This window comes from Panthera onca, chromosome C2 (assembly GCF_046562875.1).
Source record: "Panthera onca isolate mPanOnc1 chromosome C2, mPanOnc1 haplotype 2, whole genome shotgun sequence".
NCBI classification, from domain to species: Eukaryota; Metazoa; Chordata; class Mammalia; order Carnivora; family Felidae; genus Panthera; species Panthera onca.
In genome coordinates, this window is record NC_138347.1 from 65,403,960 (window position 1) to 65,419,520 (window position 15,561).

General features: G+C 39.8%; 1 protein-coding gene across 1 annotated transcript in view; it reads right to left on the reverse strand.

Moving 5' to 3' along the window:
- Nucleotides 1-11,683, reverse strand: part of TMEM39A (transmembrane protein 39A) — a 30,628-nt gene extending 18,945 nt beyond the window's left edge. Inside the window, exons 1-3 of the mRNA XM_060639915.3 lie at nucleotides 11,368-11,683; nucleotides 9,759-9,945; nucleotides 4,527-4,749 (exon numbers count right to left, since the gene is read on the reverse strand). Coding sequence (XP_060495898.1) covers nucleotides 4,527-4,749; nucleotides 9,759-9,871 — 336 coding nt within the window. The 5' untranslated portion in view covers nucleotides 9,872-9,945; nucleotides 11,368-11,683. The remainder of the gene's footprint in view (nucleotides 1-4,526; nucleotides 4,750-9,758; nucleotides 9,946-11,367) is intronic.
- Nucleotides 11,684-15,561: the final 3,878 nt, after the last annotated feature.

Sequence of the window (15,561 nt, forward strand, 5' to 3'; positions counted from 1 at the left end):
CACCCAGATGCCCCTCACCTGCTTAATTCTTATTTCATAAGGAAACAAAGTTCTATTCTGCTTTAGCCACCCTGTTACAGCAGCTAAAGCCATATCTTTCATAAATTTGTTTAAGTATAAGGGTAATGACAAGCTAACAAGCAAAAGCATTTTAGACAGTTATAACTGCTCCCAAGAAACAAGACCGTGATAAATAATAACTGGGATGAGAGGTGCAGAGTCAACTTAAATTGTTGGTTAGGGAGGACATCTCTGAGACTGTGGCATTTGGATTGGGAGCTGAATGACAAAAAAGCATCACCCACGACAAGAGCTGACGGCAGAGAGCACCAGGAAGAGGGAAAAGCAATCACAGAAGCCCTAAGACAGGAATATATATGCCTGATGGGTCTGAAAATCAGCAAGAGGGCTGGAATAAGGTAATGAGCAACAAAAGATTGAGTTTACATATATTATTTTAAAAAATTTTTTTAATGTTTATTTTTTTTGAGGGACAGAGAGACAGAGTGTGAGCAGGCAAGGGGCAGAGAGAGAGAGGGAGACACAGAATCTGAAGCAGGCTCCAGGCTCTGCACTGTCAGCATAGAGCCTGATGCTGGGCTTGAACTCACAGTTGGAACTCACGAACTGTGAGATCATGACTCGAGCTGAAGTCGGACGCTCAACCGACTGAGCCACCCAGGTCCCCCATATTTAAAAGAAATTTTTTAACGTTTGAGAGAGAGAGACAGAACGTGAGTGGGAGAGGGGCAGAGAGAGATGGAAACTCAGAATCTGAAGCAGGATCCAGGCTCTGAGCCATCAGCACAGAGCGCGACACAGGGCCCGAACCTACAAGTCATATGATCATGACCTGAGCCGAAGCTGGATGTCCAGCCAACTGGGCCACCCAGGCGCCCCTTAGCTTTTTTTTTTTTTTTTAAACATTTATTTATTTTTGAGAGAGAGAGCACACACACAGGCACAGAGAGAGGGAGAGAGAATCCCAAGCAGGCTCTGCACTGTAAGCGCAGAGCCGGACACAGGGCTTGATCCCATGAACCTTGAGATTACAACCTGAGCCAAAATCAGAGTTGGACATCTAACCGACTGAGCCACCCAGGTACCCCTATACCCTCTTAGCTTTGAGACTCCTTCTTGCTCACCCCACTCCTCCAAAATAATGCAAACAAATTTACTACAACCCCTACCTAATGTTTGAGGGTCTTATTTATGGTCTTATTTATGGACTATCACCAGTCCATCTAAGACATTTTTGTATCAAAAGATTTAAGTGCCTAATGTATCATATTGTTAAGCAAATTTTGTTATATTCTGAATCACCAAAAACTGGTAATCCTGTAAACCAGAATATCTGACTAATCACCCTTCACTCCTGACTATTCTGAATAGTTTACTATGCTACTTCTAGCTTTTATGTTTCTTAGGGTTAAAATTTACTCATCTAATGTCTTGATAGCTAGAACAATACTTTACTTATTCAGGGGGTCTACATTTTCTTTTAGATAATTATTAAGATTTTGAAATGGAAAAAGAAAAACTTAATATATAAGTCTGACAAATTTCTGAGTCAGACACACATAATAAAAAAAGACCACTAGTTGAGATCTAAGTCCCTTCTAGAGCATCCCAGTCACATAGCCATCTGCTATGTTTGAATACCTTCAGTCACAGGAAGTAACTAGGTCTCTGGAGCCCATTCATCTTTGAACAGCTCACTGATTCAGGCCCCTTTCAGATGGATGGACTAAAATCTTACTTGCTGTTCTACAGATGTTATTCTTTGCGTCACAAATGAACTTTAAGTTTTGTGTGAGCTAGGACCATATATGGCAGATAAGTGAGCCAATCCACAGAATAACCTGCTTTAAGTGTGCTTTCCTCTACTGCACAGACCAGAAAGCTAAAAACTACATTTCCAGACTTTCTTACAACTGAAGTTCTAGATTTGACTTAGTTTCTGCCAACCATAAGCATTACATAAAATCTGAATTCAGAACTGAGTGAAATGGGGCAGGGTAAAAGGCATTCATTTTTGTTGTTATGAGTCAGAGCAAAAGAAGCATAATTCTGGACTCAGCAGCTATAGTAGTAGCTTCCTGATTATGACAGGAGCACTGGCTCCCTTTGTTGCAAGGCAACATTTGTAGGGGACTTTTAAAAGAACTCTTGCCAGAAACATTTGACTGAGAGAAGAGTTCTTTGATCAGCTTACGAATTTAACAACTGAGAAGTTTCCATGGAATGGCAAAGTGAAAACTGAATAATGAACTACCCAGCAAGTACTTATGGAGTAAATACAGAATAAATACAAAAAGTAAAGCATAGCATTGAGTGAGCACTCATTCTGTCACTACTGTGATTTTGAGCCAGCTTTGCAATCTTTAGATCTCATATTTCTCATTTATAAAATGGGAACCAGACAGTAGTACCTGTTTTTAGAAGGAGTAAATAAGATAATACTTGAAAAGAATAGTAAGCAATGAATGTTTGTCAATGTCATCGTTAAGATAGTGAGGAATTTACTTAAAGAGCTACATAGCTGGAAGAAGCCTTAAAGATCATCTAATCCAACCTCTTCATTTTACAACAACATGGCCAAAGAAGGGTAAAGTACAGTTCCTGCACTCAATAAATTCATAATCCAGGAGAAAAGGCTATTAAAAAAAAAAAAAAAAGCACACAATTTGGCACTGAATCATTACAAGTTTTTTTTTTTGGTTTGGTTTTTTTTTTGTTTTTGGAATAACACAAGCAGGAAAGTTTATTAAAACACAAAGTACACTCTTGATATGTAAGAGCAAGTGAGCTCACGAGAGCTGTGCCAAATCGGTACAATTCTTAAATAAACCAAAATTCTCTTACTTGGTATTAAGTAGGTGTATCATCAATATGCAAAGAAATTTTTTTTTAATATTTATTTATTTTTGAGAGAAACAGACAGACAGACAGACAGACAGGAGAGAAGAGAGGAGACATAGAATCCGAAGCAGGCTCCAAGCTCTGAGCTATCAGCGAAGAGCCCAACATAGGGCTTAAACCCATGAACCAGGAGATAATGACCTGAGTCGAACTTGGATGGTTAACCAACCGAGCTACCCAGGTGACCCGAAAATTCTTTTTTTTAAAGTTTACTTATTTTGAGAGACAGCGAGGATGAGTGGGGAAGGAGTAAAGAGAGAAAGACGGGGAGGGGGAGGAGAGGGAGAGGAAGAGAGGGAAGGGGAGGGGGGGAGAGAGAGAGAGAGAGAGAGAGAATCAATCCCAAGCAGGGCTTCAGTGTGGAGCCTCATGCAGGGCTCAAATTCACAAACCATGAGATTATGACCTAAGTTGAAACCAAGACTCAGTCACTTAACCAACTGAGCCACCCAGAGTCCCCGGAAAGAAAATTCTTAATAGTTAATTCCAGGAACAACCAAATGATACAAGTTTTGTTTTGTTTTGTTTAATGTTTATTCCCTTCCCGTATCATTTTGAAGATTTTGGTCCACATTTGAGTCCTATGTTTACCAGGCCAAGGAAGTTTGCTAATCTTGATAAGTCCCAGATACATAAACTACCCAGCACAATAGTCTTCTTTCTCCTAGAGTGTATCTCCACTACCCACCCAAATCTGCCACTGCCAACCACTTACCTATCAAGTAACCTGAGCACCCTTACTTGTTACTTTATATACCCATCTATGGAGAACCTTCTCTGCACTGAGATTGTCCCAGCTCTCCTAGAGAAATGGAAAGATCACAGAAGAAACCTACAATATATTCTGACATACTTCAGCAAAGATAGTCTTTGTCTCCATTTTATTTTTGTAACAGAGCCCAATTTTATTCACCATAACAATAAAACCTATGCAAGGATTATAGTTTCTAGCCTCCTTGCAGTTAGGAGTGGAAGCATGTGACAATGATGTGAGCCTGGCCCACAAGAAACTCTCCTTCATACTTCCCTATGCTCTTTCCCCTTTCTGGCTGACAGAGATGGACCACAGCCACCTTGGAAGCCACATACTGGAAGACAGAAGAGTCTCCATCTGGGTCCCTTGACTGACCACATGGAAGCATGCTAATCCTGTGAACCAAAACAACTGCCTCAGATATTACGTGTTTGAAGCATTATACAATTTTAGGTTTATCTGTTATAGAAGCAGCCATTATCCTAAAATAGCCATTAAAAAGATAAATTTCCTAGAATTTAATCATATTGGCACTTTAAATATCCAACAAATTTAAGACAGTGTAAAGAAAGCTAAGTATCAAAACTCTTCCTTGATATTATTGTAACGAATTATTTAAATGTTTTTTGTATTTTCATTTATATTTCATTTATATTTTTACTTTGTCTGGTCAAGGACCAAAGACAGATATTTATATTTTAACAATCTTATGAGATTAGTTTTTAAAGTAATCTGTGGTTTAACAGAAAAACATTTTATTGAAAGAAAAATTATTAAGACAAGTAATTTGTACACATAGGCTTTCCACTAGTTTCTTGGTTAAGTCACATAAAGTCCTATTAAGACTTACCAGTGAAGTACAAGAAGCAGGATGATTGTAAGGATACCACCACACTGTTTTGTAGATATTGATGTATTGGATGAACAGAGCAACCAGCAGGTAGATGAAAAAGAGAAATTCAAAGAGCAGGCTCCCATCCACAGGCAAATCAGGAATTTGGCAATGACGAACAGGACCTGGGGTGATTAAGGCTGTGATAGGTGGGACCGGAAGGCCAATAGCACTACCATTCCTGAAAAAGACAAACTACGGTTAACTCAAATGGTGACAGCTTTCAGAGTTATAGAGCATAAAAGGACCCTGCTTCCTTCCCCATTAACCTTTTAGCTGTTGGCCTTCCCCCAAACTCTCTCCTAGGATGTCCTACTTGTCTCTCCCTCTATGCACACTCTCTCAGTGATCTAACATGTGGCCACAGCTTCCATGATCTCCAATGTGCTGAAAACTAAAATTTTTCCCCATAGAGCTCACCGCTGAGTTTCAGACCCATGTTATCATGCTATCTACTGGACATTGCTGTGTTCTTCCTCCTATAGTCTTGATCCTAGTTCATGGCCCACTCAGTAGCTGCCAAAATCAGAAACTTGGGAGTCATATTAGAACTTTCCTCTGCCTCTCCATACCTAATCACTCTCTAAATCTTATATATTCTACTTTATAAAACTTTTTCTACACTGTACCCTCCTCTCTAAACCCAATACCTTAGTTCAAGCAGTTACCATTTTTTACCTAAACTATTGAAGTAATCTCCTTAAAATTAACTCTATCAAATTCTCCAACCTGCCTTCAGAGATCTTTCTAAAGTGAAATTGATAGTGTTACTGTCTTACCTAAAACTCTTTAATGGCTCTCTACTGCCAACAGGATAATATCCAGAAATTTTCAGTATGTCCTATGAGGCTCTCTGCTTAACAGATTAGCCTCATCTCTTATCACGCCTCCATATGCAACCTATAGAATACCCATGCTATTTGCTATCTGTGAACATACATGCTATTCTTTTGTACATGCTATTCCTTTCACCAGCAATACCATTCCAAACCACCTTCCTTAACCTCTCACTTACACATTTACTGACAAAATGCTTCAAGACTTTTTTTTTTTAATTTTTTTAAATGTTTATTTATTTTTGAGATGGAGAGAGACAAAGCATGAGCAGGGGAGGGGCAGAGAGGGAGACACAGAATCTGAAGCAGGCTCCAGGCTCTGAGCTGTTAGCACAGAGCCTGACATGGGGCTAAAACCCACAAACCATGAGATCATAAAACGGGGCTCGAACTCGTCAACTGCGAGATCATGACCTAAGCCGAAGTCAGAGGTCAACCGACTGAGCTACCCAGGCGCCCCCTTTAGGACTTTCTTTAAATGATCAAGTATATCCTCCGTGAAGCTTACTATGACTCACTCAGTCAAAACCAATTCACCTCACCTCTGTGCCACCATTATACCTAAATTATGCCTTTATTATTGTACTTTCCATTACTGTTACATTATTTTTGTATACATCTATGCTTTGTCTATTAAATCATAATCTTAAGAACAGAGACTGTACTTTTCCTAGTTCACTGCACATATATACCTTTATGTTGAGAAAACAGCAGACTAATATATAGTCACAAAAGAGGTATCTTTTAAAACACAAATTAAAATATGGAGATTTTAATCCCCATCTTCTTGCTGTTCTTTCCTTCCAGATTTTTTATAGGTCAGAAATAGCTGGGCTATCTAAAATGATAAGATGGGGCCGAGGGGGGGCGCAGTAAGGAATAAACTTTTCAATTGTTTATATGCCTGGGAATAGTTACAGAGATTTAAGGTCTACTTTTGTTTACACACCAAGGAAAAGAGGCTCGGTTCAGATATTTCCAAAGAATATTCTAGAGAGGGAACAATATCAGCATTGCCGTTCTACTCTAAGATTTCCAAATATAGAATTGTAGCATTAGTATGTGACATTTACAGTACTTTAAGTGACTCATGGGAATATGAACTCTGCTCATTCTCAACAGTTAAGAATACCATGGCAGAATCTCAGAAGAGCTAGAAGGGAAGAACAGGAATGGGGGGAGGGTAGGTAAAAACTGTAAAAGTTTCTTCCTCTCATTCCCAGAGCATACTCCAATAGAACAAGCTTACCAATGAGTAGGTTGTGAATTACCAGTAGGTCTCATAACCTTACCTGCTCAATCATAAACCCATAATTATCATACCATAGCCCTCCGGTGTGTTATGGGACATGGGCCACTGCACAAGAGGTGCACTCACACAGAATAAAATGTGAAAGGTGTGCAATTGTACAAGTTGGTAGACTTGAATGAAGGGGATTAATGCCAACAGCCAAGCCATTCCCTCTCCCCAGTTAATAATCAATGAGATAAGGAAATAAATTCTGATGAGAAGTTACAAGGTTAAGAGCCTCTACTCTGGAACATGCTGAAAATTCTTATTCTTCTTCAGTCAAAAATACATGAAAGGAGAAAGCATGCTAAATTATTTGCTATTATTTAAAGGTTAAAAAGGTTCTGACAGTTTTTCCCAAGTAAAGAAGACAAATGTGCTTCTGCAGTTAACAAATTCAATAAAATGCTGGGCTTCAAGAAATATTCAAAACAAAGTGCAGAAGATCTACACTTGTGATATTCTATACAGCCTTGGCTATTATACTTCAAAAAACAAAGAGACAAAGGTCAAATAAAGTGATGTAGAGCATCTGAGGGGAAAAAGAGTTTTATTCTAATTTGAAAACTGAAGAGGAGGTAAGATCAAAGTTCTTAAAAAAAGGCAGCTAAAATAAACAGACTTTGTCTATACATCTCAAAAAATTAGTCAGAGTAATAAAATAATAATAGTATTATTAAATAATAGTATTATAAACAGTATTATTAAATAATAATAAAAGTATTATTTTTCTAACAGGATATAAAAATAGATGCGAAAAAAGCAAAATAACACAAATGTCTGAGATACACTGTGGGTAGTCCTAGTCTAAACAGACCAGCTGTAGTCTTTGAGAAAGTAACTTTATATTCTTGAGCCTCAGTTTCTTCACCTGTAATACAAGAGTTAGAATAGAATTCTTTAAAGAATTATTTTCAATGTTAACATAGAATATTCTCTTTCAAATTATGCTACAGGTCCCTAAATCATGCCCAGGCTTGAGGTTCACTAGGAAAATTCAAAGGGCTTGGCATATAGTTATGTTCACAGCTAAGATTTATTACAACAAAAGGATACAAATCAAAATCAGCAGAGGGAATAGGTACACAGGGTAAAGTTTGGAGGAAACCAGGTGCAAACTTCCAAGAGTCCTTTTCAGTGGAGTCATTTAGGACCCACTTAAATCCTTGAGCAACTACCTGTGACAACACATGTGAAATGCTGTCTATCAGGAAGGCTCATTAGAGACTTAACACCCAAGGTTTTTACCAAGGTTTTAGCTAGGCATATGGATACAGCAAGAAAGATTCCAAGGAATAAAGAAGAATTAGAAGGGATGGAGAAAGCAGTGATCATTTGGACATAACAAAGTATAAGCAAGGATAAAACAAAGAAAAAAAATCACTCTTAGTCTTTCTCAAATAAGATTCTCCTTCAACTAAAAGCTCTCCAGGAAACTCAGAAATTCACAGCATATCCTTCTTCTTTAGAAGGCAATCATTGAAGCACTTTTCCTATGAACAAAAATTCCTGCTCCCCATAAGAAAAAAGGAGGACAGGGAACTACAGAATTCAACCTTTACTTTTTTTTAACGTTCATTTTTAAGAGAGAGAGAGACAGAGAGAGAGAGAGACAGAGAGAGAGAGAGACAGAGAGAGAGAGAGAGAGAGAGAGAAAGCGCACGTGCACAAGTAGGGGAGGGGCAGAGAGAGAGGGATGGAGACACAGTAGGGCTCTGCGCTATTGCAGAGCCTGATGTGGGGCTCGAACTCATGAACCATGAGATCATGATCTGAGCTGAAGTCTAATGCTTAACCAACTGAGCTACCCAAGTGCCCCTGGATTTCAATCTTGATTGTGTCACCCAACTAGCTCCTTGACATTCTCAAGTTTAACTTAACCAATCAGGCCACAAACACCTACCAAATACGGGCAAATGTTCTCTTCTCCAGCTGACCTGTATCTTGCAGAATCAAATATATCATCCAAAATTATATCACACTTAAGCAATTATCTATTAGTACTCTACAGACACTCCAGAAGTGAGTTCTCTAGTCTGGATTCTGTCTTACTTTGTACACATTCTTCCTAAAACTATTTTCTAGGCCACCTACCACTGCTATTATCCATATTTCTTATAATCCTTTCTAGGTGGTATGTAATAACTTATTCTAGGCTGCTTCTTTCCCATCAAGAAACAAATACAGAACCACCTTCCAAAATAACCTCTCTAGGTAAAAGTGTCACAACATAATTCAATAATAGTTTTAGTGATTTTTCAAGCCATAAAAAGTGCCAGGAAGAGAGAAGTGCACAAAAAACATCAGGAAGGCTGAAAAGGCAACAAGAGTCCAGATTGCTAGTAATACTGAAAACTAGAATCCAAGCAAGAGAAAACTCTATTTAGAAAGGAAGCAGAAATTACATGACAAAAGTTATCTTGATCAAACACTTGATAAAGTTAAAGCCATCTCCTTCCACTGCTATATGACTGAAACTCCTCATGAAGTGAGTTACCCTGGATAAGATTAGAAATAATCCATCCTAACTTCTGAAAATTAGGAACAAAGATAAATTTCCATTAAAAAGGCCAAACTCTTTACTCTCATACAACATAAGTCTTACAATGTTTGGGTTACAATTGATAGTTTATTCATTTCAAACAATTTTTTGAAGAAAATAATTTGTAAGATCCTTGATAGAATATAACTTACAGTTTTAGAATTTCACATTAACTGTCAGTTTTAATTTGTCCTCCCCTGTCCAAAAAAAGAATGTTAGTAAGTAGTTAAACAACCACATTTGTCTTATACTTTAAATTCACTTCTCCCTTCTTTTAATGGCTAAAAAAGGTGATGACTAGAATTTGAATTATCAGCTGTAAGAACAGGACTACTTTCACTTTGTGGGCCCCATATCACAACTTTCCACTCCAAAGTCCTCTGAAATACTGATCTTTCAATCTTCAAGGGCAGGATTGCTACAAATAATCTTGATAAGCAAATTATCACAATAGCATGATGACTGCTGTCATACTGATCATAGGATATTACAAATTATGCATAGTCTTATTTCTTCTTTACCTGTTTCTCAGGCCTGTTCCATTGCCACAGCCCCCACCAACCAAAGTCTGTAAAGAAGGTAAAGCTGTACGGCTTAGCTGCTGCCGACTAGGGCCCCTCCTTCCACCGGGCATGTCCGGGAACCAATCTGCTTCCAGTGCCACCTGTAGTTGCAATCCAGGTTAATGGCTGTCAACCTGTTTCAACTCTGAACAAAAGAAAAGACATTTAAACATCAGTTTACTATTTTTTTTTTAAATTTTTTTTTTTAACCTTTATTTATTTTTGAGACAGAGAGAGACAGAGCATGAATGGGGGAGGGTCAGAGAGAGGGAGACACAGAATCTGAAACAGGCTCCAGGCTCTGAGCTGTCAGCACAGAGCCCGACCCCACGCGGGGCTCGAACTCACGGACCGCAAGATCATGACCTGAGCCGAAGTTGGCGGCTTAACCGACTGAGCCACCCAGGCGCCCCTCAGTTTACTATTTTTAAACTAGTCAAGGTAACAAAACAACCAGAAAAACTGAATGAGTAGGCCTTGTAAAACTAGATTTTCAAATAAATGCTCCCCCAGGGTCTATTACCTACTTTACTTTGATGAAAGGACTACGCAAACTCTAATGGGTCAGAAGCCTAAGTTGTGATCTAAGCTCTGGTCAGCATTAGGCAGGTCACAATTTGTGTCTTTTGTCAGCTGACTTGTGTCATATGAAAAATATTACAATCAGGTAGAAGTTAACAAGAAACACCTAACAAACACATTTCCAATTCAATATTACAGATATTTCACAGTGAACTACCTGAAATACAGGAGAATCACCACTGTCCAAAATGTTGTGTTTTGTTATCAAGGGATCTGGGTTCTGAGATCAGATGTGCCACGTATTATCTGACTGTAACTGAGTCACTTTACCTCTGAGTTTGTTTCTTCAAAAGTGTTCCTTGTCCTACAGAGGTGATTGTCAGGACCGACAAAGATGGATGAAAGTACACCAGTTGGCCTTTTAAGTCTTTAAAAGAATTGTTCAAGTTGTAACTCCATATGTTAGAGTGTAAATATTAGAAAGAGCTATAGTGGATGGCCACTATACTGGTGTGAAATCATTTAAAAATTACTGAAACTGCAGGATTAAAAGGCAAATAACAGATAAAGACCGCCCCCCCCCAATCGAAAAGAAACTGTATCTTGATCAATTTACAGCAAAAACATGGCTCTGCCAATACGTACACCAAAATCTACTTCCTAAATAATACAACTTAAAAACGACATCCTGGAAAAAACCCTTGTTTTCAAACGTTACTGCAGATTGATCCGATGTTCCTTATTCCTAACAGCCTTCGGCGGTAGACTAAGAAACCCCAGGTAAGACAAAACATTCAAACCGCTAGATGTAGGGACTGCTGGTCCTTGCTCAGTTAACGAGGGAAAGAAAAGTGTGAAGCAAAAAACTGGGATAGAATAGGCAAGGGGATGAAGTGAAGGAAGGCAAATGGCAAGAGACCACAAACTTCAACAGACTGGCCCCTAAGAGGGGACAAACGACAAAGAGTTTCCCGCGGCGCAACCCAGAGGACCGAAGCACGCCGGGCAGTCGGACAGCGCATACTGTACTTGCGGGAATACTCACGCATGGAGGAGGCCCGGCCGGTGTGGCGGGATCCCTGGGAGGAGGCGGCGGCTTTACAGGCTGGACCCCAGGCAAGAGAATTCCCTCCCCGCGTTGAAGAGCTCCAAACGAGAAGCTTGTCCGCAGGCCGTCCCCGCCCGGAAAGTTGAGAAAAGGTGTCCAGGCTTCGGGCTGCCAGCCCCCGCCCCAGCCCCAGGTCAGTGCCAGAGTCAGAGCCAGAGCTAAAGCTAAAGGAAGCGCCCGGCCCCGTCAGCACTCAACCTCAGCCTCCATTACCGCGGAGCTGAGCAGACGTGGCAGCGCACGGCAATGACGTCAGTTCCGCGACCGCCGGCTGCCCCAGTGTCTAGCTGGCCCCCGGAACTGCTCTTGCAGTATGAAGAGCCAGCACCCCACCCACTCCTGCATGCACCTGCGCAGTGGGACTCTCCTTCTTCATTGGCTTGTGGTCCAACCTACCTAGCCAACGCTGGCCGAAGTATTTCCTTCCTGGACCTCTACGATACGTTGACACCATGCTAGGGGTCCTTATTGTGTCTCTTGGATTCTCCTTAACAGCTACGTACAAGTTATCGTCCCAATTTTACAGACGGAGGAGATTCGGAGCCGTCACCCACGGTCACGTCACCGCCAGATAAAGGAGTTCAAGTCGCGATGTCCTGCTTCATCATCCAGTCTGCGTCTATTGTATGTGAATTAAAGGACTGGATGGATGCTGGAGTTAATACTACAGATTGCTCAGTCTATTGAAAGAGGCGAGACACCAGGAAAACACAGTCATTACAATTACAGTAAATGCAACATTAAAAGTATGCCCAGGGGTGCCTGGGTGGCTCAGTTGGTTGAGCCTCCTAGTTTGGCTCAGGTCATGATCTCCCGGTTTGTGGGTTCGAGCCTCCCCCCCCCCCCCCCCCCCCACCCGTCAGGCTCTGTGTTGACATCTGAGAGCCTGGAGTCTGCTTCAGATTCTGTGTGTGTGTCTCTCTCTACCCCTCCCCCTCCTGCTCATGTTTTCTCTGTCGCTCTCAAAAATAAATTCAGTGTAATAAATTCTGGGGGATGGTGTTGGCGGCATTTACCAAGAAAGACACAGCAAGCTTGGGGTTTAAAGCGAAAACTGCAAGAATGAATAGGTTTTCATGAAAGACTAGCTTTTAGTAAAGGAAGTGACATAAAAAAGTAAAATGGTGGGTAATATCATGATGAATCAGAAACTGCCAATAGTTCACTATTAGAAAAAGAGTAAAAGTGTCAAAAAGAGCAGGTATATGAGATCTCGCGCTCCAGAGATGTTAAGCACCTTGAGAGAAAGCCCTCTCTATGGAGTACATGATTAGTTAACCTTTATTGAGAGTCGTTGCGGTGCCAGGCACTAGACTAGTGCCTTTACATATTTCATTTAAATCTCATGTTGCTTTGATGCTATCATTGTTCCTATTTTACATAAGAAACAAGTTTTAAGAAAGTTAAATAACTTGTTGAAAATAACCGCACTAATAAGTGGCAAAGCCAGAATTTAGAGCCAGAATGACCAATATCAAAACCATTAAAGTTAGTAATATTCCAAATATTCTTACTGTCCTAAGGTACTACAGAACTTTCATTCATGAATATATAAAACTCAACATAGATTATTACATATTTTCATAATTTTGTACATTTATTTATATTTCCTCTGTTAACTGCTTCCTGGCTTGCTACATTGAAATTCCTTTGCCACTTTTCTGTTGGCTCCCCAGCATCCTCCATTCATTCAGCAAGTATTTATTTAGCGCCTACTGTGTACCAGACATTGTCTTAGTGAACAAGACAGATATGTTCCTGACCTCCTGGACTTATATTCTAGTGCAGGAAGCATTTAATAAATAAAATACGTTATTAGTATTATGGAGACAAACAGGGGCTAAGGTAGAAAATAAGGAAGGTGCCATTTTGAGGGGATGTGTGTTTGAGGGAATGGTATTTCAGTAGAAGCCTGAATGTTGGGAAGGAACCAGAAGCAAAGATGGGAGGGAAAAGCAGTCAAGATAGAAAACAAAACTTATGCAGAAATTCTAAGGTGTGTTAGAGCTTGGCATGTTTGAGAAACAACACAAAGCTGTATAGCTAGGTCATGGTGAGCAAAGGAGAATGTGGCATGAGTTGAATTTGAAGAGCAGGAAGAGCTTGAACATGGAGGGTCTTTCAAACCAGAGTGTTTACATCTTTAATTAGTGGCGGGCACAGGACTCAGAAATCTGTGATTTTCATAGCTCTAGGATTCTGCTTATTTACATATGGGAACCACTGGAATAAACTATCTCATCTGTTAGGAAAATGAGACAATTATTTCTGGGGGTTCACATGCAGCCTATCTCCCAATCTCTTGATGCTCTTCCACATAAACATTGTAAAGTTGCAGAAAATATTGATTTATTCTCGTTTTAAAGACATTATAATAGAAGGTTATTTCCATTTTCGTCTGACAGAAAACTGAAATTATGGAAAATAAAAACTCTTATTAAAGTTTTAAAAATTATTCTCCACTATATTCATTTTAGACTACCTTTGAAGAGGTTACTGTGGTGTTTGTCTACACAACACATTGTTTCAGTTATGTGCTTTTTAAACATTTATTTACTTATTTTGAGAAAGAGAAAGAGCACAAGTAGGGGGAGGGGCAGAGAGAAGAGAGAGAGAATCCCAAGCAGGTTCTGCACCATCAGCAGAGAGCCTGATGTGGGGCTCGAGCCCATGAACTGTGAGATCATGACCTGAACTGAAATCAAGAGTCAGATGCTTAACCAACTGAGACACCCAGGTGCCCTAGTTATGTGCTTTTGATGAACCATTGATTTTGATGTACTACACGTCTTCCTAAAGTAGAAGCAACAAATTTCAAGGTTTCATTTGGATCCCTGAAGAAGTCTTGTATAATATAGTGTTGAGGATCCATTTTCTCTTCTTGCCTACTCACTCCCCCAAAGTGAGTGATATAACCCAGTCCTAACTAATTAACATTATTTTATCTTCCACAACTCCTCAGTGTGCATCCTACTACCATCTCTACTACTATCAATCTATGTTCTACCCTGACCTTCTGCAAATTATGGCTCCCCATTTTTAGTGTCTCCAGCACACTATTCCTTAACTGTAATATTTCCTTTTCATTTCAATATACCCCTGCCCTTTTCCAAATTTCCATCTCATATTGATCTTTCTTTCTCTCTACTGAAGCCAATAGCAATTACAGATTGCCTTATGTTATAAATAATCTCTGGGGAAGTGTATTTGTCTTCCCACCAGTTCTAAACTCAAGGACACAGATCTCATCTCTCATACTTTCATGTATTTCCAGAGCCTAGAATGTTGCCTTGTACATTTTAGACAGTGAATAAATACTTGTATGATTATTATATATACCTATGTATAACTATACACATATACTGTCCCGTATAATGTTACCCACAGATTTTTCCCATGTTTAAGTCATTTCAATTGTTATAAGATAAAAATTCCTATTACAAAGAGATTTGTTCTATACTATTTTCCAACGCTTGAGTTCTAACAGTGCTGTACATATTCAGGTACTCAACAAATCTATACTATTTAATAAGAGGCAGTTTGAGGGGCACCTGGGTGGTCAGCCTCCAACTCAATTTCAGCTCAGGTCATGATCTCACAGTTGTGAGACCCAGCTCTGCATGGAGCCTAAGATTCTCTCTCTCCTGCCCCTTTACCTCACCTGGACTCTCGCGCTCTCTCTTGCTCTCTCAAAAATAAAAAAAAAAATAAATAAATTAAAAAAAAGAGTTTGATCTCATGCAAAAACTTCTAGCCTATGTTGTACCACTAACTATAAAGCTGTGGGCAAGAAACAGCCTCTGATCTTCAGTTTTCTGGCTGCAGAGAATAAGGTGTTTTAAATATGCTACAGAATGTAAGGAATTACCATTATTAGACTTATTTTCCCAGGGGATGCCATTTATTCATTCTCTCCTGGGCTTCGATTGTATGAGAAAAAGTGAGGAAGAGACAAAGGGAGAGAAAGATACATTTTGAAACTTTCACTACACCCGGCGACATGAAGCAGCTGCTAACTATACAGCTTGGCTCGGAACAAACGAGCCGGGACTACGCACACGCCTCCACCGCAGCACTCGGCTAAAGTCCCAGAGCGGTACTCCCTAAGAAACTCTGCCGCAGGCCGGGACT